Source organism: Lonchura striata, chromosome 2, assembly GCF_050655825.1.
Source record: "Lonchura striata isolate lonStrDom1 chromosome 2, ASM5065582v1, whole genome shotgun sequence".
In the NCBI taxonomy this organism is placed as follows: Eukaryota; Metazoa; Chordata; class Aves; order Passeriformes; family Estrildidae; genus Lonchura; species Lonchura striata.
In genome coordinates this window covers 25,184,443-25,209,053 of record NC_140704.1, presented here as the reverse complement: position 1 = coordinate 25,209,053, position 24,611 = coordinate 25,184,443, and the positions used below count along the sequence as shown (strand labels likewise).

The 24,611-nt window shown below is 38.2% G+C and overlaps 1 protein-coding gene and 1 non-coding gene across 5 annotated transcripts in view; one reads left to right on the top strand and one right to left on the bottom strand.

The window, feature by feature from the left end:
• SLC25A13 (solute carrier family 25 member 13) overlaps positions 1-24,611 on the top strand; it is a 96,647-nt gene that overhangs the window by 29,049 nt on the left and 42,987 nt on the right. For all 4 annotated transcript variants that reach the window (XM_021538375.4, XM_021538374.4, XM_021538373.4 and 1 more), the window contains 2 exons: positions 6,441-6,556; positions 20,233-20,372. In XM_021538375.4, coding sequence (XP_021394050.1) covers positions 6,441-6,556; positions 20,233-20,372 — 256 coding nt within the window. The remainder of the gene's footprint in view (positions 1-6,440; positions 6,557-20,232; positions 20,373-24,611) is intronic.
• LOC146768151 (small nucleolar RNA SNORD36) lies at positions 7,483-7,562 on the bottom strand. Its single transcript, XR_014953476.1, has one exon. It is a non-coding gene; the product is annotated as a small nucleolar RNA SNORD36 (small nucleolar RNA).

Sequence of the window (24,611 nt, the reverse complement as noted above, 5' to 3'; positions counted from 1 at the left end):
TTTGGATCTCCCTCACAGAAGCTGGTGTCAGGAAGAACAAAATGTAAAACTGTAGCCTATGTGAACTTGTTGACAAGTTGGGATTTCGTAACTTGGCGTGATCTTGTAAGAGTTTTGCGGTGTAATATTGAGGCTTCTAATTGCTGCTTTCTGCCGTGGGTAAGGATTGTTTCTGTAATCACACTGTGCAGTGACAGTTCGTAACGTGTCTTTCGAGAATCTCTTCTGGTCTTCAGGCTGTCTTCCTGTTTAGCTAATACATGAAAGTATGGAGAAAGTTTGGAAAGTGATTTGCATCTTTCTCCCTAATGTGGCATTGTAGCATTTTTTGCCATGTTGCTCAGTGTTTGTACTTTGTTCTCCTGGTGTTTAAAGTAATTTGCCAAGTAATCGTCTGAGGCAAAGGTCAGCTGCTTTTTGGTTCCTGTCATGAAATCTCCTAAAGACAGCAACAAGACCATTGGTCTTCTCCTATTGAATGTTGCCAACTTGGCAGTCCAGAGCTCCCAGTTTTACAGTGAAGCACAAATCAGCTTTTGTTGGTGTTCATATTTAATAGGCTTGTCAGTGTTTATGGACTTACATGTGGTTAAGGTCATGAGAGTCTGTTCAGTAATTTTGCATTATTTCTATTATAAAGTAGAAGGTGTCTTGCAAGAGCAATGACAAGTTAATTTTGTTACAGTGTTAGTGACTTAAAGTAGTGCAGTGCTGAAAATACTGCTAGGCTATTTTCAGAAGCATTTATCCATTGTCTTGGATCTGTCTTTTCCACTGAAGAAGCAGCTGTTGTTCATGACTGTTGAGCATGACCACTTGTCACTAAAAGGGTCTGAGCCTCCACCAGGGCTGTTCCTGGCACTGTTTAGAATGCCTTTTAATTCTTTCTGATTTTGGTGACAAGTTAGGTATATGTACAAGTGTAATCAATGCGAAAATTACTTAACTGGTTAAATACACAGGTGAAAGGCCGGCAGCACGAGAACTTCAGACTCATGAGCAGGATGCATAGATGAGCAAAGAGTTTCTTACCCAAGAGTTGAAGAAGTTCTGAGTGTGAAATGAAAATAACTGTAGCCCTTAGGTACAATCTCACAGTGATTACTGTAGACAAAATCTATGTAAGTCTAGCTCAGTTCCTGCATTGCCAGAAATTAAGGATTTGAGGGTCTACATGAGCTACTGTTGTTGTGACAAAGGTATGAGACCTCTTAAGGCATACTCTGTTGTTCAGTGAATATCTGTTGCCATGGGAGCAAGTTTTGCCTCCATTTTAAGCCAGGGCAGGTGTTTATTTGATGGTGGGCTTTTCTCCTGTTCTTTTATGTGGGCACGTTTGTAAGGTTTCCTCTAAGAAAAAGAAATACATTCTTTGCCAGACAAACTTTTCAAAGTAGTCAACTGGTAATAACATAAATTTTAGTAAGTGTTATATTGCATGGTTGGTGTTCATATGAAACAGTCTGAGGAGCCTGGTTCCTGACCTTAAGCCTCTCACTCCTAATCTTATTAAAAAAAAAAAAAAAAAAAAAAGGCTTCATTTAGCCTCAGCTTGATCAGAAATTTCCCCAAAATGCAGTAGCTTTCTAAAGGCCTATCAGCAATAGGCCAGGCATTTTCCATCCTGCCTACTGTAATATAATTTCTCAGATTTCTGTTGTAGTTTTAAGTATCTGCCTAACAAAATAGGTATTTACTGCACGTCTCTGTTTGGACTGTAATAACTAACACTTTACTGAGAAATACCATATGCTTTATTTTTAGAAAGGACAAAGTATTCAAAAATAACACTTGGAAATGCCAGCATTTTCCATTATTATTGGATATAAATTTATCCTCTAATGCACCAATTTACACTATACTTAGTTTACCTAGCTTGCAGTGTAAAATAATAGATGTAGCTTCAATTTGTGTCCCATTATGTTACCGTGTTTAAATTGCTGATACAGTAAAAACATCTGCATTGATTTCTGAAGAAAACCTCTTCATCATTGCATTTGTATGTATTATTACAGCAGGTAATAAAAAGCAAGTGGCTTTTTTTCTTTACATGGCTACATGCAGACTTTCTCTGGTGGGAATGTGTTTTGTCTATGGGGTGTCCAGATACCATGGGTGTGAGCATGGAAGACAGGAGAGAGTAGTAAATAGTGTTTTTTCTGCACCATACTCTGTTGTTATGTTTAGATTGGTGGTCTTGTATGTGGATGCTTTCAAATTATCAAGATTTGAGCCTTCCTCAATAAACTGTGCAGTAGTGGCACTCATAATGAGGATGTGAAGGTGAAGAAAGACTTTGACTTACCTGGGTGGATTATCTTCAAAACTGAAATAAAATTTTGTACGCATTTCAGCTTCCTTTTGTTGTGCTGTTAAAATCACTAGGTTTTTCTCTGCTTTTGTAACATAAATGACTACTTGTTTAGGTATATGAAATAACTCCTAAGTAGTATATTGAAGTCCATGTTAACATGTGCTGTTTAATGACACCTAATGATATTCACTGAAGGGTTATGCTAAACCCAAAAGGGTGATGCTAAACCAGAGAGAAAACGTGTTACCCAGGCAACTACTCTTGTGCAGTATAGAGAAGTGAGCATATGGCTATGTAGTACACATTTTTTCAGCTTCTTTAAGCATTAAGAATCACACGTGTAATTGACTGAAAAATTACTGCTCAGTTACTGTATTGTATGGTCATAATAGAAGTAAATGAATACGTCGTCGTTAGAATAGATCTGTTGGGAATCACTAGCAGGCTAGTCTACTTAGGGAGCAAAAATACAATAAGAAGAAAATAGCTGGTTTAATTAACATGTAAAAATTGGGTTAATTTGAATTCAGCTGGCGCAGCAGATATTAATGTCTCTTCTTTAACAGTCTGGCTAGAAATACACAATTTGTACACTTTTAATCTTCTGAGTTCTATGAGTAATTGTTTTTAAAAAATGGATATAGGGTTATTTTAAGCATTTATCTGTGACTTAGGGGGGTTATTGCTTCCAAGTGTTGAAAAAAAATGCTTCTACTAGTATAAAATCTTGTAACAGTATTAATACATGGAGTTTTAATCAAACCCAGGCCTAGTAACACAGCATATGTTCTTAACATGGTGCTGGGATTCTGCTGGAATAGGTGCTGTATTCTTTTCTGTGCTGTAGTCATTGTATTGTGATCTGTTGGTAAGGACATGTGCAGGTTGTTTCACACAAAAACTGGCTTTACCAAAATGGTGCTGGCAGAGATTTTACATTTATAATTCCAAACAATTCTATTCTAGAGTCTTATCACCTGCTGTACTTTTTGTTTTTTCTGTGTGCATGTATGATAATCTTTAGAACAGAACTCAGTGCTTTGGATCTGTTTACTGTTCTGTCAGGTATGTAGCCAATAATAATAAATAATAATAGCTTTTTATAGCCAGTAAATCACATTGTAACAGTAAATATGCATAAATATAAAACAGAGTAGGTTGTGATATACTGGTTTAAAATTGAAGGAAGTGTTACTCCTGAAGAAAATGTATTTTGGCTTAGAAGGGATGGAAGTTTTCTTCCTTTAAGTGACTGAATATTTGTGTAGTCTGTGTTTAACAGTGGGGTGTACCGAGAGCTCCCAAGGCATTTAAAGGACTGATGGATTGCTCGTGTACTAACATGTGCATATATAACAAGGCACAGACTTCTTTGCCAGTAAAGCTTAAGGCATTCTTATATGTTTGCTGACATCATTAATTTTGAGTTTAATCTTAAGAATACCTGAGGAGTTCTCTTTTTATTTACTTCTTGCAGTATGTTTTAATTTATGGTGGCAAGCTCCCAGGTTTAATTATTTGTTAGACCATTTCATACTCTACATTTTATTTACTTTTATTTATTGCAGGTATATTGAGAGAGGTAGTATAAGGCAGCTTTTAGGTCTTCTCTGTGCTGTGCTTGTTTAAAAAAATGTCCTCTTTTATTAATCTCATGTTTGTATTTTCCTCATGGAAGTCAGCTTGTTACCCTGTGAATCTTTGGCTGCTGATATGCAGCAAGCACACTTCAAGTGTTGATCTAGGAAAGCCAGTAGATGTAATCTTTTAAGACTTCAGCAAAGCTTATGAATATTGTCTCTCATAATGTCCAGCACACTGAATAGCCTGGTTACATGATGAGTGAGTGACTGGCCTACAGGGCAGGCACAAAGGGTTACAGTGAATGGGGTGACATCATGCTGGCAACCTGTCACTATGGGGGTTCTGCAGGCTCCATCCTCCGTTTTGTGCTCTTCAATATCTTCATAAGTCACCTTGATGCAGGACTCATAGGGATACTAAGTAAGTTTGCCAACTGCTGACATCCTCAAGGGCAGAGGGGCCCTGCAGAGACACCTCAACCAACCAGGGAGATGGGCAATCACCAACTGTATGAAGTTTAACAAGGGAAAGTGCCAGATTCTGCACCTGGGATGGGACAACCCTAGATGTACAGACAGACTGGGGAATGAGAGGCTGGCAAGCAGCACTGTGGAAAGGGACGTGGACGTGGGAGTCCTGGTTGACAGAAAGCTAAATATGCCTCAGCAGTGCCCTGGCAGCCAGGAGGGGCACCCGTGTCCTGGGGGCACCAGGCACAGCATCACCAGCCGGGCAAGGGAGGGCATTGTCCCACTCTGCTCTGAGCTGGGGCAGCCTCACCTCGAATCATGTGTGCAGCTTTGGGTGCCACAGTATAAAAAAGACACTAAGCTGTTAAAGAGTGTCCAAAGGAGGGCAGCAAAGATGGTGAAGGGCCTTGAGGGGAAGCCATATGAGCAGTGGCTGAGGTCACTTGGTCTGTTCAGTCTGGAGGAGACTGAAGGGAGACCTCATTGTGGTTTCAACTTCTTCACAAGGGAAGAGGAGGGGCAAGTACTAAACCCTTCACTCTCATGACCAGTGTCAGAATTCAAGCAAACAGCATGAAGCTGAGTTCAGGGAGGTTTAGGTTAGATATAAAGAAAAGGCTTTTCACTCAGAGTGTGGTTGAGTACTGGAACAAGCTTCCCAGGGAAGTGGTTACAGACCAAACCTGTCTGAGTTCAGGAAGGACTCGGGTACGTGGTGTGGTTCTTGGGGATGGCCCTATGCTGGGCCAGGAGTTGGACTCCATGATCCTGATGGGGCCCTTTCAACTCAGCATATTCTCTGATACCCATAAAACAGGTGACTGAAAATTGCTGTATAGTCATGGGGTCATCATAACTTGATGGAAAAAATATCTTTTCCAACTTATTAAAACTGTTAATTCTTCACTGTTACTGCATACTGAGTAAAAGTTTTCATTGAACTGACTGCAGTGTCAAAGTCCTTTGCATCAAAGTCCTAAGGATATAGTTAGTTTCCATTAAAAATCCCCTGGGTTTGTGTGTGTTTCTTGACATTGGATACACTGAATTTTGTGCTTTTCAGAAATAATCCTTGTTCCCCAGCTGCTGCCACATGAACCCATTAAAGCTATGTGCCTGCTACACTGACATAAAGCAGCCTGAGAGGCAGCAATCTTAACTATCCCAGGCTGCTAGCAGGCCCTGCCACCACATATTTGAACATGATTTTAAATTCTACAGCCTAGACATTAAAGAAGCAGGAAAACGAAGAATAGTTTGCCTTTGCCTCTCTAAGAATAGGAGTTTGATGTCCATTTGAATTCCTGGGTGTGACACAGAGAAATTAGAATGTTCAAGGTCTTTGCTGTTATCAAACCTACTGCTGGAAACAATGCCATGTTGTCTAATTATGTATTTTTGCTTATGAACTAACTTCTGGGAGGACAACCCTGCTTTTATCTATGCCCTACTACTGTGCTAGTACATTAGGAACCAGGCTGTAATGATAAATTTGAATAAACTGCTTTTGGGCTGAGAAAGAACATGCAGACTACTGATTGAAATTTGTGACTCAACATGCAGGACTGGAGGGCTATGATGGATGAGTAATAAGTTGCTAGCAAACAGATAACATATTCTGATCAGTTCCTTCTGAAGTGAGTGGCAGCATGTAGATCTTGAATGGATTTGCTTTCCAAACGTGCTAAGTACTGAGTCTTGCGGGAAGTTACTCTTGTGTTTATTGGCTCTGTCTTGCCATTGGAGGGAGGTAGGCTCCCCCAGAGGGCAGTTCAGTTAGGCATTAAAGCTGAGGTGAGTAGCCATGCTGAGTGTTTTGCTTATTTTATGTTGTGTTGTGACTTGCTGAGAGGAATAATGCCTTGTTCTACAGACATTTCTGTAGTGATATTAAGGCTTCCTGAGAGCAGTGGGGATAGGGCATTTTAGGATAAATTTCAATCCCTACTGAATATATTTTGCACATATTTTTGTTATGTCTTATTTCTTTTGTATAATCAATATTATATCATATTTCAGTTTTTTGTGAGCAAGTTGGTTTCATAGCTATTGTTTTTTCCTTCATCCCTTAGGTTGATATCCTTTCAAGAGTTTGTGGCATTTGAATCAGTCCTGTGTGCTCCAGACGCATTGTTCATAGTAGCCTTTCAGCTGTTTGACAAGACTGGTAAAGGAGAAGTTACTTTTGGTAAGACATTCTTAAATGTGCATTCTTGATGTAAAAATCCATACCTATGCCAAACTCTGCTTCACCTTCTGTTACTGTAGGAGACAGTGATTGCTAGTGGAACTACACTAATGCCAAGCAACTTTATGCCTGTACTTTTTTAACCATTTATGCACGCACAGTATGAAGCCAAGGTCATTGTCATCATCATCGTTTTCTCTGGAGGACTGGTCACTTCTCTTTTTCTCTTCCCCAACATGCTTGTGCAGGTCCAGACCAGCAGTGATAGGTGACTAGAGGAAATGATTGTAAAACTGCAAGGAAGTTGCCAGAACACCTGGGTAAATGTTGGGTCTGAAATCATTACCCTGAATTATTTTTTGTTTAAGTTGGCTATATTTTAAGCTGGCTGACTTCTAAGGCTTAAAACTGTATTCTGTGAGATTTTACGGTAATGAATTCATTATTGCATGCCCTCTGCCAGTCCCTCCCCCTGTAAAATTCAGCTGTGCATTGGAAGTGTGATGTTTGCACTGATAATGAGATACACTCAGGCCAGTTTAAAACTTGATTAAGAGGACTGTTTCTTTCTGTATATTCTAGAGCTAGATTTTGATATCTGCAGGACTATCTCCCACCTGCCTAATGATAAGGGCCATTCAGTCTGAAAGAAGGATTCAGAATTTAGCAGTTTGGACTAATTTCTGATATTGAGCTTGCACTTGAAAAAGTACGGGAATTTTTTTTTGCTGAGTACCTACACTGGCTAAACTTACTATTTCTAATCTGCTACAATTTGGCATGTTTATTCATATATATCAAGCTTTATTGTTTAGTTGTTAAACAGTTCTGAGTAAATGGGAAATTCGACTATATTGACTCTTTTGTCTTTCAGAAATATATAGTTCACACATCCATTACATTTTACTAGTATTTCCCACACATCTTATGCTCAGTTATAAAAAGCTGTTCTATTTTCATTTGAACTAACAGGATTCTGTAACCATTGCTTGAAACATCATTGTATTCTACCATCTCAAAAAATCTGTATTTATAGTTGTGGCTGGTAAGAAGAGTTGCTGTCTCTTGTTTATCTCTTTTATTTTTTATTATTTTAGTAGTGTGTTGAGGGTGTGAAAGATGTGCTTTTTTTTGCAGTATTTCAGAAGTTACTACAGATGCTAAAGGATTTTCAGAAGAAAATTCTACAGATCATAACTTTGATAAAGGAAGTATTTTGTACCTAACATTTTTGTGTATGTATATGGACAGAGAAGCAGTGAGAGGTGCCATGTTTTTAAAACAGGAGGGAATGCATATTTTACTAGGGTTTTGTTCCAGTGAAGGCAGACCAGAGTTCCTGGAATGCCTGTGATGTGCAGTTTCTTGTCTGTGTCAGAGCCCCTGTTTGCTTGGAGCACTCATTAATAATCTAGGAGGAACTGTATTCGTTTGATCTGAATGCTGAATCACTCCGACTTAACTTTTTAACTCTTGGCATTCTTGTTCCTATTTTTCCTGCTGTCAAATGCTTCCCTTGGGGTTTGACACAGTGAGTCAAAGGATTTAGTTGGCATTTGAAGTCCATTGAAGTCCTTCTAGTGATGAGAGAAAATCTCATGCCAGACTGTATTTAAAAGAGGAGACATGCCAACATTGGCAGAACCTCAGATAGTTTTTGTTTAATTCCTTCATCTCCCCTTTTGAAACCATAGATGTATTTGTAACTTCAGTGTAGTACCTTGTGGCTACCACCCCAGTAAATGCCTGGACTGGGGAGGATGGTAGAGCAGTCTCAGTGTTGTGCCTTCTCAGCAGAAATGGTTGACCTTTAGACAAGGTTAGTTCCTTATTTTATATCACAAGGAGAAAAAAGGAGCTTTATTTTCCTGCTATTATGAAAAAACCCTAATATTTTCATAAATACATTATTAAAATACTATCCTGTAACTTTGCCACTAAATACCTCCATCATGCATCTTTGAGGCTAATTATGAGGTCTTTTTCCATTCACTTGAATGAGAGTAGTATCAAGTCCTTATCAAGGTTAGGAGACTTAAATAGGGGTTTGTATACTGTGGAATTACAGTGTGAAAGGAGCAGAAGAATAGGGAAAGGATAATTTTTCAGTATACTGCTGTTAGGTATAGTATCTCAAGGCTCTCATTTTAAGTCTCTGTCTCATTTTATTGATGTTAAGAAACAGCATGGCTTATCTGTGCAGTCATTTTTTTTTTCTGTACACTAAAATAGTGATATAAATATTTTAGCTTATACCAAGCAGAATAGTTCCTAGCAGTGAATTTCACATTTTCTACCATGCAAATCTATCTCTTACTCTTTCACAGGTGCACTTGGCTTGGCATCTTTGTTAAAGGAATTAATGGAATTAAGCTTTATGCCAACGAACTTTTATACTGAATGTGAGATCCAGGCTGTAGATACTCAGAGAAATGTTCTGGGTAAAGAAGTTCCAATTTAAGACTTTGCACTTACTTTTCTTGAAAAATGTTGCACTCTTACTTTAGTTTCTGGGTTGGAAATGGATTTGCATTTTAGCTGTGTGTTGACATCTCTACAGTTTTAAATGTTTCATTTCTTTTAAGTGGCAAGTTAACTGTACCTGGTTCTTTGACAGAACTGTTACCTATTTAAAAGGGCTGATGTGCAAGCAGTGTGAGTACATAGGGGGATGGGAAGTATTTCTAGTTTATTGCTTTTTGAGGTGAATTAAATGGCCACTAGTAAATTAGTGGCTAGTGGCTGGTTGAGACTACACCTGGCCATTGCATCATGTTGTAGATTTACTTTCTGCTGAAGTGTCAAAGCTTTGACAGTTTGTAAGGAGTTAAAGCTCTCAGCAGGAAAGTTTAAATTCAAGGCAAAGAGCAAACCATTGCTTCTTACTGTTGAGTGTTGACAGGCACATAAAAGCTGATAATGTAAGTCCAGGGGTTTAAGAGACTTAGTAGAGTTGCTTTTTTGTTGTGTGACTGTATTTTAATGCCTCATTAAAGAAGCAAAGCCCTTTGAAATTCTTTACTAGATGGCATTTAAAAAAAGGTGAGATAGTTGCATAAAAAAGTGTTTAAAAACAAAATCATTGTAACTTTCATCTTTAATTTTGGATGGGTAAAATAAATGATGGTACCTAAGAGTTCTGAGCTGTGAATAACACAGCAGTAATACCCAGGAACTAGAACTTACCTTTTCTGATACCAGTTCTCACAAGACCTAGTGTAGGGCAAAATAAGTGTTGTCCATGTTGATTTTGCTAAGAGAGTAAGCAAAGGCACAATAAGAGCTGTGGTTGCCTGAGTCTGTGCTGCCAACCATTATTTAACCTGCTTTAAAGATTTTAATTCTGATTTGTATTAAAGTTACCCACCAGACAGAAATTCTTGCTCTTGTACTTAACAAAATGGAGCTGTGGTATAGTGTGTGGTTTTATGGTTTTGGTTTTCATTTCTAGATATCCTCTCGTTTAATCTGAGGCTATTTCAAAATGGATGCTGTGTTGTGCTACTTTGAGAAATAAGAGTATGCTGTAAAATGTCAGTCCTTTAATTAAAACAAAACCAACAAACAACAATCTCCCTGCAAAGCCAGCAAAAACATGAAGGAAATAGAGAATCCAATCCCCAAATTTTTGTTTGTTAAGTGTAGCAGCTGCAGATTCAAGTACTGTATTTTGCTTTTGTCTTTAAACAAAACTATTGGCATGCAGACAGCAGCGGTTGTGGGTCTCTGCTTCTGTTATTAATTATATCAGTACATTTCTTAGATAAGCACATTAATTAAGGATACATCTTACCTAAGTGCTTCTGTTAGCTGGTACCTGATACTTGGATTGGCTGAATACTTTGTAAACTTTCTAAGAAGACATAGCTCTTAAGAGAAGTTTAAATAGCTCCATAGCTATTGTGATGAGCTTCAGAGTTTTTTCCTCTATGATAATACTTTGATTTTTTTTTGATATGCATAAAATGATTACCAGTTTCATAATTGTTTTCATGTTCAAAGAATTAGCTTCTGATTGTGGGACGTAGCTCTTGCTTTTGTTACAGAGGATTACTTGTTTTATGCTTTGCACTGCAATTGCTGGTATGACTTGATTGTTTTTATGGAATCAGTAATTATTTTTATCTCTTGCACAACACCTAGCTTAGTGATGCCCAGCCTGGTACACTGAACACCATGTAAAACAATGAAAAGCTAAATCTGAACCAACAAAATAAATTGCTGTAGCTGTAAGCTTTGATCTCTTGATAAACTGCAGTATTTAGTATTTAGTATTTATCCATTGCTGGTTCAAATTCCTTGAAACCAGTTGTAGCTAATGATTTGTTAGCTTACACATCACAGCTTTACCTATACAGTGAAACATTTGTTGATGTATAAATGACAGCTGCCTAGATACGATCCAGTGGCAACATTGCAGATTTGAAATCTGTTCAGTGTCTGATGTTTTTTGTTGTTTGTACACTGTTGGATTTTGCACAAATAATTGCCAGTTTAGTTACAAAAGGATGTAAATTAGACTTGTTAGTATATTTATTTTCTTCAAAACAATTTTTGAAATCTCAGACTATTTTTTGAGAATTTAATTTCTAGACATATGTCATCTTGGCAAGTTTTTGTTTTGTTTTTCTCTTTTAACTAAAATGTTTGATAATCAGACAGACTTGGATGCAAGCATCTTAAGTAAAAGAGAGCCTGTTAAGAGGATACAAAAGGAATCTGTTGTCCTAAATATTAGGAGAAGCTTTGTCCTATTACACAGTTTGGTTTAATTTGGTCTAGAAAATGCAATTGAGTTTTCTACATCATCCAGAACTGAAATTCAGTGTTTCAGTGTGTTCTTTGTTGTTGGTTTTTTTCTGATGTTTTGTTGGGGATGGTAAGAGAACCATCAAACAATTCAGAGTGGAAGTGACTGTGGCAGCCATATGGTTCAAACCCTTGAAGTGCCACCATCAAGACCAGTTGCTCGAGGGAAAATATCTAATCAATGTTTTAAATAATCTCTGAAGCTGGAGACTCAGCAGCCTCTATGAGCAAGCATTTCCCAGTGTTTGATCGCTATTACAGTGGAAAACTAAATTCCTGATGCCTGGTCGGGATTGCCAGTGTTCCAGCTTGCATCTATTGCCTCTTGTCCTTCCACTGTGCATCTTTGTCTTCCCTTCATCTGTGGGGTAGATGCAATGAGCTACAGACAGCAGTGAGCTCTTCCTTTAGATGTCCCATCTCCAGGCTGAGAAAACCCCATTCCATTAGCCTTTCTATGCATGTCACATCATCCCCCAGCTGCCTTGTATGGAGAAAATAGAAGTGATGTTCTGTTTTTGTTAGCAGGTTGTGCTGTTTACCTTGGTGAAAGTGTTTTTTTTCTGTTTTCTTTTAAATTGTTATTATTACTCAGGGCAAGAGGAGTAGATTTATTTTTTATGCCTAGAGGGGGCCTAGCACTTTTCAAACTTGAGGTCTTAGGGTGCTGGCAGTTTGTTGCTAACTTCTAATGAGGCCAGGAAGGGTAATAAAAAAATGTAAGGCTGAAATTATGGATAGCCATAGTTCAAGTAGATGTATTTTTAAAGGATTACATTCTGGAAAATTTCTGAAGACATTTTAAGTAAGCAAATTATGTAATATTCCATGTGTAAATTCATGTTATTCCTCTTTACATACAGCGAAGATAGAAAAATCAGACAAGCTTGAATCCAGAGTCTTACTTGCTGAGGGTGATGGTACTTTAGGAAAGAGCCTGCTTTTTTGATTTTTGCTTTTTTTTTTTTTTTTTTTTTTTTTTTTTTTGTGGTATTTTCAGTATTTAACACAGGTAACAGAAGCGCACAAGTATCTCAGTCAAAAACTGGGGCCAAATTGAACAGGATACTGTATGAATATGTCATGAGAAAGTGAATTAGTTGTTTTCAGAAGTGACAAGGGCACAAACAGCCAGAGCAGGGGGAAGGTAAGAGGATAAAAAAGACAACAATTTCAGCAGATTTGTCAAGTTAAACTTATAATGGATTTTTTTTTGACTGGGAAAAATCATGAAGGCACAAGCATGTTCTGTGTAATAATGTTTTCATTAATGTGAAATTAATCTACAAGACTGCTCTCTCCTTGTTGAAAAGTTTGGCTAGGACAATGAATTATGTTCAGTAGCTGGTGTGTCTCTCCTGAAAGAGAGTGCATGCTGAACATTTTTTAGGATTAGTACTGGACTTCATGGTTAGCTGCTGGCATTCTGGGGGATCTGTTTGGCTGTTGTATTCTTTGAGGTCTTCTTACAAATTTGATAGACATTTATTTTCCAATACCAGTGTTCATCTCACCTCTGTGTACAACAGGTGCTGTACAGCTTTTGTTGCTTCTTCCAGCCACAAAATGTTTGTGGTTCTCATTGGAACAGAAGTGACCAGTTTTAGGGGGAGACTCCAGGCTCCTGCTTCTCCACCCTGCTGTGGCTGCCTCTGAGGATGCTGGCACTCCACTGAGGCTGTCGCAATACAGTCTTTTTTAATGCCTGAGGGTGTGCCAATGCATTTTCTAAGAGCAGCTCAACAAATGTCATAAGCTTTTGCTTCTCACCGATGGGCTCCAGATGTCAGTATGTTATCTGGAGGTGAAAAAGCATTAATTTTTTTATATATGTGGACCTTTATTATATTTCTTTAATGATCAGCTTTTATTACAAAAATAACTACTCTGATTTTTGAAACTTTTAAAGTGATATATGAGTGTTTTCTGAACAACTGAATACATGGCAATATAAGATTGGCATGTGTGTGTGTTGTATGGTATCTTGTCAGAGATCTAAAGAACTGCTTGGAAGATGTTCCAGTTCAGTGGGTTAAAAATCCTCTTTTTACGGAAGACCAACTGTAGATTTGCACAATTGACTATAATGCCTCCAAGTTTAAAAGATAGAGGTAACAGAAAGCACTTCCAATTGGTGGGTTAGTTCAATAATACTACATGCTCAGATGGTAAAATATTGTGCTTTCTGCTGCTACTTCATGATACTTAATAAGAAAAAACTATGTGTGGGAAGGGTGGGAAGGTGGGAACACACCAATTTGAGAGTCTGTTTCAACTGTATGAGGTCACTTTTTAGTTAACATAGTAACTCTTTGGTAAATTGAGGGTCAGCCATGTGTATATCCTGTTGGAAAAAAAAGCCCAACATGATTACTAGGCAGCACTTGGGCAGGAACCAAAAGCTTCTACACCAGAGCATATTTTAAACCATGTCAGGAGCTCTATATGACTTTAAGCTTGATTTTTATTGATATTTTTCCCCATCCCATTTTCAAACTGGCCTGGAATTCCAGATTAGAAAGTAGAAACTTCAACAAGTTCTAGGAGCCAGAAAAGTGTTTTGTTATTACAGATTTTAATATGAAATTTCAGATAGCAAAATACATATATTTTTGTCGTGTGTGTAATTTAGTTTTCTAAATTGGAAAATGTGCTGTTACCTAGCAGTTAATGACTATTTTTTCCTAACATTTAGAATTCAGGACCTGATTTAAGAAGCTGATAAAAGAAAACAAAGCTGAGAATATATTGGAAGTACTCAAAGTGAAAATTACAGTTTAGATAGGTTTGAGGATAGATAGTTAGACATTTTAATTGAACTGAAATAGTTTTATACTAATACAGTACTGTTGTGGGAGTACATTTTGTGGTGTATTTGAAATTGAAGTATTTAAGTGAGGGAAAATGTGTGTTAATGCTCTGCAAGAAAGTGATTTTTTTTTCAATCTTATCTATCTAAGCAAAATAGCTGTTAAAGGCATAGAGCTTTCAGGTCTATGCTGGAAAGCAAAGTGTAAAGTTCATGGTTATTTCTTTGAGCTAGGAGTTTGCTTTTATCACTTTGGTTGGCATATTAAATTGCTGTAGGAAACAAAGATGTAATTCTGAATTAAGTTTTTTATTGCTGGACAGCTACAGTGATATTAGTCCCTGTTGGTGTAAAAAAAAAAAGGTGTTGATTCAGTATACATTTGAAAAATATATTTGCAAAATAAATACTTTGAAAGAATTTTAGATTTTATATGTCAGATTCTTATGGACTATAACCAGTAAAGATTTTAGTAGCTTGTTCTGTTAAGTGACTTTCCTTAGACACAAAATACAGTGGAATAATGACTTTTAGAGTTTCCTTTTTAAAATCTAAAATTTATAAGTCCAAATTTCACTTGGAGAATATTTGTGGTTCTTTTTTTTGTCAAGTCTGTCTGTAGTTGTTCCAAAGCATGCTTTATTTTACTTCTTAATCACAGGAAGTGGAATGTCATAGGAATGAAAATGAAATGGAATCACAGGAATAAAAATGTGAATGCAGCATGCTTGTTTGCGCAATAAGCATTTAAAAATACACATCACACTGCAGAGAAGAAGGTTCCCAGGACTTAAAGGAACAAAAACCTCCCCTGTAAATCAGCAGGCAGATCACCTGGAGAGAAAATAAAACAACTCTTTCATGCGGTGATCAGAAATGAATGTGAAGGTTGCTATTTTTTAGTTAGAGACCAGGGAGGGATAAACAATGTTTCAGAACCTTGCAATTTATTTTAAAATTGAGTTTCAAAGCTGAATTTTTTAAAAGATTGATAAAAGTGACAGCATGGATTTCTGAAATTGAATGTTTAAAATCTTCAACCTGTTGGTTGTTTTTCTTTCTAACAGCTCTGGTTCAAACAATGCAAACACTCAAATGATTGTATCTTGTGCTAGCTTTAGATTGATTTTGTGCTGTTACAGCTCTTGACATTGAAGCATTAACATTTTGCTTTTTTAGAACTGAAGCAATTAAACAGTGTTCTGAACTGGATTTTAAGCTTCCATTTATCAGATATTCTGATTAAATACTTGTTTAGGATCAAAGCACAGTTGCCCAGAGAAGTTGTGGAATCTCTGTTGTTGGAGGTATTCACAGAATCACAGATTGGGTGAGGCTGGAAGGGAGCACTGCGGGCTATCTGGTCCAACCTTCCTGCTCAAGCAGGGTCATCCCAGAGCACATGGCACAGGATTGTGTCCAGATGTTTTTTTAGTATCTCCTGTGAGGGAGATTCCACAGCCTCTCTGAGCAATCTGCTTCAATGCTCAGATACCCACACAGTAAAGTTCTTCCTCATGTTCAGGTGGAACTTGCTGATTAAACAATACTGGGGCCAGTGTTGTCACACTAGTGACAGGCCTCCAACTACACCCCGTGCCACTGATTATGATCCACTGGGATTTCAACCTTCCCTTACCCTGATGTCTTGAATGAGAAATTCATGAGAGGGTATTCGAACCTCATCTGGCCATGGCCCTGAGCAACCTCTTCTTGTTGGACTTTCTTTGCCTGGTGTCTGGACTCCATGAAATCCAGATGTCCTTTCCATTACAAATTATTCTGTAGTGCTGACACAGGTTCCTTAAAAACAGAAGTCTAAACAGACATCATAACTCCTAGATACTGAAGCACACCTCAGCTTTTCTGTGTTTTCCTGGGTTTAGTTAAGTGATTTGTGGATAGCTGTGGAACTTCCAACTGCAGGTTTAATGCAAGACTACAGTTTTTTCATTATCCATTTTTATTTTAATGCTGGACTTGGATGATTAGGAGATGACACTGTTAGAACTGAACAATAACTTGGAGTGATTTCTGGTATGTAATTGGATACCTTTTGATGGTTAAATCACAAGCTAAAACACTTCAAACTTTTTGTGTAGTATGAATGGTTTTTAATGTCTGAATTGGTCAATCTGCCTACACATGAGACTTGAGTCAGTGATGTAGTAGATGAATGGGTAATGAGACCTAACGATGGAAGAGGAAGAAGACCTTTCACTGGGCATAGGAATTTGCACACCATAAATTGCAAAAAGGAAGTACGGGGTATGTGTAAAAATGCAGTGGCAAAGAGGATACCACATCTCATGTCATCAAAGAATCAGTAGAAGCACAGTAGACAATCTTCCAGTCAGCTGCCTGTATTGTGTAATCCAACATGCATTCTGTCAGAAAAGCATCTGATAGTAGTTGCCAAGTCATATTGACATCAATATACAGTATGATTGTGAAAAGGTCAAGTCGTGTGGGTTCTCTTACTGTGTCTACACTAATGTGGTAGTCTGTGTTTTCCAGGTCATAGCAAAAAAGAAGTGCACATCTTTAACTTGGAATGTTTAGAGTGATACTTGTACTTATATGAACTTCTGAGACATGCTTGTGGCCTTTAATCTCTAAAACAGACGAGGGAATGCAAATGGTCTGGATAGAGACTTATTATATTCCAAATTGGCTTGATGAGGTTTTCACTTTCATTGCTGCGCATTCCTTTACATTTTGTAATGCCAATAATTAAATATTGTATTTAATCTGAAGTTACCATTCTTTTCACTTTTTGACCTTTGAGCATGTCTTGGTCATGTGCCTTTGCAGCCCAGAAAGCCAAACATATCCAGGGCTGCATCAAAAGCAGGATGTCCACCAGGGTGAGGAGGAGCTTCTGCCCCTCTACCACACCTGGAGCACTGCATCCAGCTCTGGGGTCCCCAGCACAGGAAAAACATGGACCTGTTGGAGCAAGTCCAGAGGAGGAAACCCATGATTAAAGGGATGGAGCACCTCTCCTCTGATGAAAAGTGGAGAGAATTGGGATTGTTCAGCCTGAAGCAGAGAAGGCTTTGGGGTGGCCTAATTGCAGCATTTCAGTACCTAAAGAGAGCCTACTAGATAGGAAAAGGGAGAATGGTTTTAAACTGGAAGAGAGTAGTTTTAGGTTAGATATATGAATTAAATTCTTTACTGTGAGGATGGTGAGACACTAACAGGTTGCCCAGAGAAGTTGCGGATGCCCCATCCCTGGAATTGTTTGAGGCCAGGTTGGATGAGTCTTTGAGAAATATGGTTTAGTGCAGGGTGTCCCTGCCCATGGCAGGGCGGTTGAAGCTGGATGATCTTTAAGGTCTCTTTCAACCCAAACCATTCTATGATTGTATGTTTCATTTTCTTGAGATGGAATTTTAATTTGGGACTCCAGCCAAGGAGGGTTTACAGCACATTGAACTGGGGGAGCAGGATACATTGTTCCTTCAAGGTGTCTAATGCATGATAATAAATTAAAATAAAATTACAAGGGCATATTCAAAGGAGACTGCAACTTTCCTATGTTGAAGTAAGAGTTGTGTGGAGCCTTGCCTGTCAAAACAAATTCGAGACTCATTTTATACTAGCTAAATTTCTGCTATCTTTTACCTTGCCAGTAAGAATGCACCTTTTTTTCTCTGACAAAGGCAAGTCTGGAGTCCAGCCAAACATAGCTTTTAGTAAATGATGATTTGTTCCTAATCTCATCCACACAGTATCAGTGGCTTGCTCTGGGGAAATTCTGGAGATGGGATGAGAGGGAAGGAGGAAGCAAATGAACATCTGATTTCTCTGTGAATGTCTATTTCTCTGGAAAAGGAGTGGTTACTGCCAGAAAGAGACACCCTTTATTTCCTCTTGTATGCAGGCAAGACAAGCTGTCTTTTTCAAGCCTGTTGCCTTCTTTGAAGAAAGTCTGGCAGAAAGCAACTTTGTAAATGTCATCTCCACTCACTTGTGGGAAGGTGCCTTGAGCTGTGTCAGTAGGAAGCACCGTAAATGAAAGATATCAAGTAGAGGGATAGGACCTCACCCGGAACCCGATAGACTTTTTCTCCCACTGCCTTGAGAGCAGAATTTTGCTCCAGGAGAATGCTGGCAGACAAGATCCAAGCTGGCTGTGATGGAGCTTCAGACATGAATGAACAATGGGGCTGTCCTGGGGGCATTGACTTTGCTTGGAGAAAATTCTCATAGGACATTAGGACTTGGAGTTATGAATTTTATGAATTTGAGGTTAACTGGGGTTAGTCTTTCTATTTGTAGGTTAAATCCAACTTGCTCTTTCACCACTGATTTCCTGGGATCAGTGGGTGTTGTGTTTTTAAAGCTGAAACTGCAGACTAGGTTGTGAGATGGGAAGAGGTCTGCAGTTTCATTTCTGCTCTCTCTGTGAAGCCTTCTTGCTTTAGAACAAGCTGTTCTTGTGGGTAATACCATGTGCAGGGCTTTTGGGTCAGTGCAGCAGGACACATGCCCCTTTCATCTCTTTTTGACTGGTTTTTTTCCTGAGTCTTTATTCTTTATGTACTTGGGCTCTTCCTGACGTCTTCCTGGCTCTCAGCTGTGCCACTTCACTCTCACTTTTTCCTGCTTCTTTGCCTAAAAGAGGGTATTCCACTCTGGTTGCATTCCCCCAAGTCAACAGAGCTGTTGTGCTTTCCTGGCATGGACTGAACCAGAAGCCAGAACTCAACATGCACATGAGACACAGCCCCATTGCCCCAAGGAGTCAGCTCCTGCCTTTGCGTGTGGCACTGGAATGAAGTGGAAGGTGGCTCCCAGTCCTACCTGGCAGGCAGAGACTGGCTCCAGTGGGGTGATTCCCAGCTTGTTCTGAACACAGGCAAGCACTAAGCTGTGCTGATTTCCTCAACCCCAGGCACTAGCTGTGCTTGGGAACTGGCTTACAGCTCTGCTGCTTGCAGAGACAGACAGGAGCTCGTGGTTTGGACTCCTGGTCTTTCTTCACAAAGCGTGAAGGGAGCAGACCAGCTCCTGGCCCAGCCTGTGGGTAGGGAGTGACTCCTGGGAACCATCTCTCCATGCTCAAAGGAGCTCGCAGGAGACAAGAGCTGACTCTTGGCTTGAGTTGCTGGAAGAGTCATACAGCAATTAGGAGGCCATAGAGTAGCTGGGAACCTCTGGCCTTGAGCTTGTCTTCAGAGGATATCTTTGCCCTATTTTTTTAGCTGAGACAAAACTATCACATTGAAGTGTGCACTGTCCTTTGAGACACATACTTGCTCAGATCTCATTGCTGTTTTCATTACTTACAGTGTACGCTGTCTAGTTGCAGAAATGTAAGGTCCTTACTACTGATCATGTACCAGATAGTTGCTTTTTCACAGAAACTGCTGTGTGTTAGCAGTCTGCCAAGTGTGTAGCAAACTGTTGCCCAGTTGCAACTACTAAACATAAAGCTTGTGTTTAGGTGTGATCTTACTTGTCACGCTGTCCCCCTCCTTGTGGAAGAGATTTAGGTTTAAAATCTGTGTAGTGCTGGCAATAAGTTTTTATTCCTGCCTGCCATGTCTCACCCTATCCCCTGTCCTTCTTCTCAGTGCTCCGTAAGTAACTCCAGAAAAGTGAATCTTGGAATAAAGGTATTTTTGTAGTTGATTTGTTTGAATGTGAAGAGATTTGGGAAAAATTCAAAAGCATGAATTACAGTGATACAAAACTTTCATTGTTAGCAACTTGAAAAGATTATGCTGAAAATCAGTTAGCTTTAGTCATCCTTTTATAAATTGTCTTTTAATTTTAATCTTCCTCTGTTTGAATTTGAAACTTGAAATATCTGAGTTCCTTTTGATTAAATACTGTGCATGTAAAACTTCAGAAATAAATATATTATTCAGAAACTATTTGTGAGGGTGATGATTTGGGTAAACAAAAAACATTAGGTTTACTTTACAATATGTTACTAATTTATATGAACGGTATTGCTTTCCTGTTATAAAATACCATATTTGTTTATATGTTTGTCTCTATTGTTGTTTTATTACTAAATGAACAATTTTTTTTTTCTTCCCAGAGGATGCTAAACAAGTTTTTGGCCAGACCACAATTCATCAGCACATTCCTTTTAACTGGAATTCAGAGTTCGTACAGCTGCATTTTGGAAAGGATAGAAAAAGACACCTAACATACGCGGAGTTCACTCAGTTTTTACTGGTGGGTCTAATACAGTATGGTTTGTCAAGAGTAATAAGGATGCAAGAATCAAAGTATTTGCAAACTTGCCAAATACCCTGCTGGTAGCAAAGTTGAAATACATACCAAGTGTAGGCTCTTACAGTCAGAGTGCTGGACTTGTATGGTGTGTTGATAAATAGGATATGCTATTGGTAAAATGTATGGTGTGTTGATAAATAGGATATGCTATTGGTAAAACTACTGATTCAGGCTACTGGGTTTTTTCCTTTTCCTTTGTTTTTGCACCTGTATGCAGAAGGTGATATTTTTCTACAGTGTTGTGTAGACATAGTCATGAAATTAAAAGCTCCAACTTTGATGTCTGAAAATCTCCTGTATTTTTAAATCTACAAGTCAAAGAATGTTAAATTACAGTATTGAACATTTTGGACTCAACTTGCCAGACTTGTATTAAGAAGTACTTCTGTCTGTGAACAGCATGTTTACCAAGCATATATTTAATTCAGAATTGATATCCAGTAATATTTGTTAAAAGCTATTTCCATACACTTTACTTTTGATCTTTTTTGAATTAAGCTTATCTTAGAGAGGGAAGATTTTTTTGAACATATAAAGAATAAAATACTACCTTTTGCAAGGAATCCTTGGCTCTTCATACTTTTGGGTACTTTGTTACAGGAAGTATAATATTATGCTAATAAAAAACCCCAGATTATCTGTATTTCAGCAGTACTGTTAAAAATAGTCTTCAGTAGGAAAAGAGGTGAAACACGTGAGTTTCTTATTTGTATTCCTCCTGAATACTTAATGCCCGTATTAGTATTTACACTAGAGAATTTTAAAATGGGAACCTGCTTCAAGACTGCCAGGTTTCCTTTTTTCTTGTTTACACAAGTATGTTAGTTCACAGTAGGAGGTGGTATCATTTTGATGAGGAATAATTAAGATAATGCTATTGAGACAAATGTTACAAATTGACTTTGTAGAACAGAGCCTAATTAACTTTGTATGAAGAGGACGTCAGGTATCACATGATTAAATCATATTCCCTTAGGCTTTGTATTGACTATTGTAACTTCTAAGTAGCTAAGACATAAACCAGTTTTGTGACAGAAATAGGAATCAGAACCTCTTTTGAATGAAAAAGCAAATGTGCTACTTGATTAGGAAAAAATGCCTCTGGCAATGTTTTCTGGTATCTCCTTCTAACTACAGAATAAGCCTTGGAAACCTATCCTGATTTTGGTGATTTAAAGTCACAGTTTTAACAAAGTACCAGTCCTGTTTGCCTCATCTATTTGCTTAGAGATCTGAAGAAAGCGTGTAGAAAAACTCAGAATAAAAATACGTCACTTTCTCACCATTAAAAAAAAAAAGAAAAAATGTGTATGTAAGGGTTGTTGAGAGAGGTTAAAGAGCTTGTAATGGCAAGGCTGGGTATTTGGAATATTTGGGTTCTTTCTTTGGGTTCTTTTGTCATTTTCACTTGAATTAGGAAAAGCAAGCACTCAGGGAGGAGTTTTCTAACTTTGGAGATTAGCCCTAACTATTAGGCTTTCTCATCTTGTAGAGAGATATTCCTCTTGTCTGAAAGGACTTTTCTTTGATAAGATGATACTGTGGGGATAATTGGTTGTAATGGAAGATGTCAGTGGTCCTAATGAACCATCCAGCCCTTTTGGTAATGATCTGTATAGGTCAGAACATAAACCAGGAGAATAAGGATGTCAATTCTGGGTGTCTCCAGAGAGGTGAGATACACTCAGGAAAAATTCTAATGCTGCTAATAAAGATGCTGTCAGCATTGGTACAGGCAGCAAGGATTTTAAAATAAATTAATTGTCCTAAGACTACTAAAGCTGCCTATTACCAGTACAAACTATTGGGATGCTCAGTCAGTCACAGTAATTGGGCACATCTGTTTACCCACTTTCTAGAACTGTAAATCCTTGAATCACATAGATTTCCCTGCTGATTCTTGCCTTGCAGCACTGTATTACAGATGCTGAAGTTTGGGCACAGAAATGGCTCTTGGCACAAAGTGGAGAGTTACTGTTCACAGGCATGGAAATCTTCCTTTAAGCTTTGTAACCTTTGGTACTCAGCTTTTCCTTCTGACATTCTGCCTGTGTATGATTCAGTCTTTTTAGTCGGATGTCTAGACCTTGGACCTTAGACAGCAGGAGACCACAGTGGATACCAAATTACCTTTCTGCATTCCTGATGTGTGAATGCACTTTACATTGTACTTAACATGGACCAGATGGTTCTGTAAGGCACTTCAGGTACTGCTTTGTAAGTACAATGCAATTTGCAACTTTTAATGGAATAATCTAGCTAGATTCATTCCTTTACATTGGGTTCTATTATGTCACATAAACTTGTTCCATGATCATTATCTGTTGCAGCATTTGGACTAAATATCACTTCTGGCAAAGCTCAAGGTAATTGGAAAATAACATTAGTATGTTTTATCCATGCACCAGATTGATCTCTTGTGGCTTTAAATATGAAGTGTTTATATGGGATTCTGAATATTTATATTCTTCCAGCACTACTTCTGTCTACAGTAAGAGAGATGCCTGAAAGTATAGGCTCCAAACTCCTTGGCTCTCATACAATTAACAATCTATTTGCATTAACTTAGAGCTCAAGGTGTGTTGTTTTACCCTGCTCATTTGCTAGCGTAAAATTATCTCATCTATCTATCTATACTATATATCCATCATATGTATCTGGATATGTAATGTTCCATCATCACTTAAATGGCAGGTCTGCCTTATGAAGAGCAATATCAGCCCCTTTCTCAGCATGTAAAATGTATTCCACACAAAGAATTTTAACATATGCTTATATGTGGGTGTAGTAAAACCATTTCTGCATTGTCTGGGAGTTTATTTGCACCCGGAATATTAGTTGATGAAGTAGTAGGCTCTATAATTGAACCTTGGGATCTACTCCAGTGGCAAAGATTGTGTTGTATCTGACGACTTGTAGATCCATTGGGATGGAATGCAAACATAAATTTCTATCTAAGTGGAAGGTAAAGAAGCTTTTAATGAGCTGTAAGTGAAAGCTGAGGTTAAATCTCTAGATAGGAAATAATTTCATTAGAATTCTGGTGCCAGCATTCCTGCCATGATGTATGAATTAATTTTTCACAAAGTCTTATGCTACCTGGGGGAATTCTGGACTTCCAGCATCAAGGAAGATGCTTGTTTTCTATATATATCTAGGTTTACAGAAAGCCTAGTTGGAGAAGGTTCTTTAGGATGTGTAATTTGTATTGCAAAGTAACAAGGATTGTGTTTATTTAAAACTGAGTCTGTCTAGGTGAAATAATATGGGACTGAAATAAAATTTATAAATATAAATAAAATTATTGCAAGTCAGATAGCATCTCTGAAGACTACAGCTTTGCTTTATTGTTTTTCAGTTTATCTTTAAGGTGATATTTTTTATATTAGCTGCATATACACAACATATGTTACAAACTTAACTTCTTTATCTGATAAAGAATTTCTTGATAAATTGCCAGTAGCTAGTGAGCTCATTTTGAAACATCGTTATGCTGTGAGTTGTCTCAGCTTTCAGGCATGGAGGCTGAGGGAATGGATAGCCTTTTGAGGTAAGCACAAGGAATTTATTGCATTGATACACACTGTGCAGTGATTAGAAAAGTGACATATGTCTGGTTTGTTTGTGACAGCAGAGATTGTTACCATGTGATTGCGTGTTCTTGTGTGCCATACTGCTGCCATCCATGGTCATGGTTTGGGAATGTTGTGGCTGAAGATCCTTGTGCTTCTTTCTTCTTGTTGTAACTGGAAAATGTGTAGCACTGCTCAAAATAACCATAGCCTAAAATGTCTGACCTTTCTGAGGTCAGTCTTCTTTATCTGTGTGCAGTATGCGTAAACCATTTTGAACTGAAACTTAGTTTCCGAACTAGGGAGGAGGTGTGAGTAGGGAGTTTCAGAAGACTGACATCATCCTGCTCTTACTTTTGTCTTGCTGTGTGTCTGCAGCTAAATGGCTCTTTTCTGGCTGACAAGAAGAAGGGTGAATGGCAACACCAAGACCTTGACAATGTGTTTAAACAATTGGGATAATTCTCTTCAGTGGGTTCCAGTTTACCAAGAGATTTGGAAATAATCACATTAGCAAGGAGAGGATGTGGTGTTTTGGCTTATTCTCAGCTGTAGTACTAGCAGCCTTTTTGCAGTTAGCTGGGTGATGACAACAAACATGTATTTG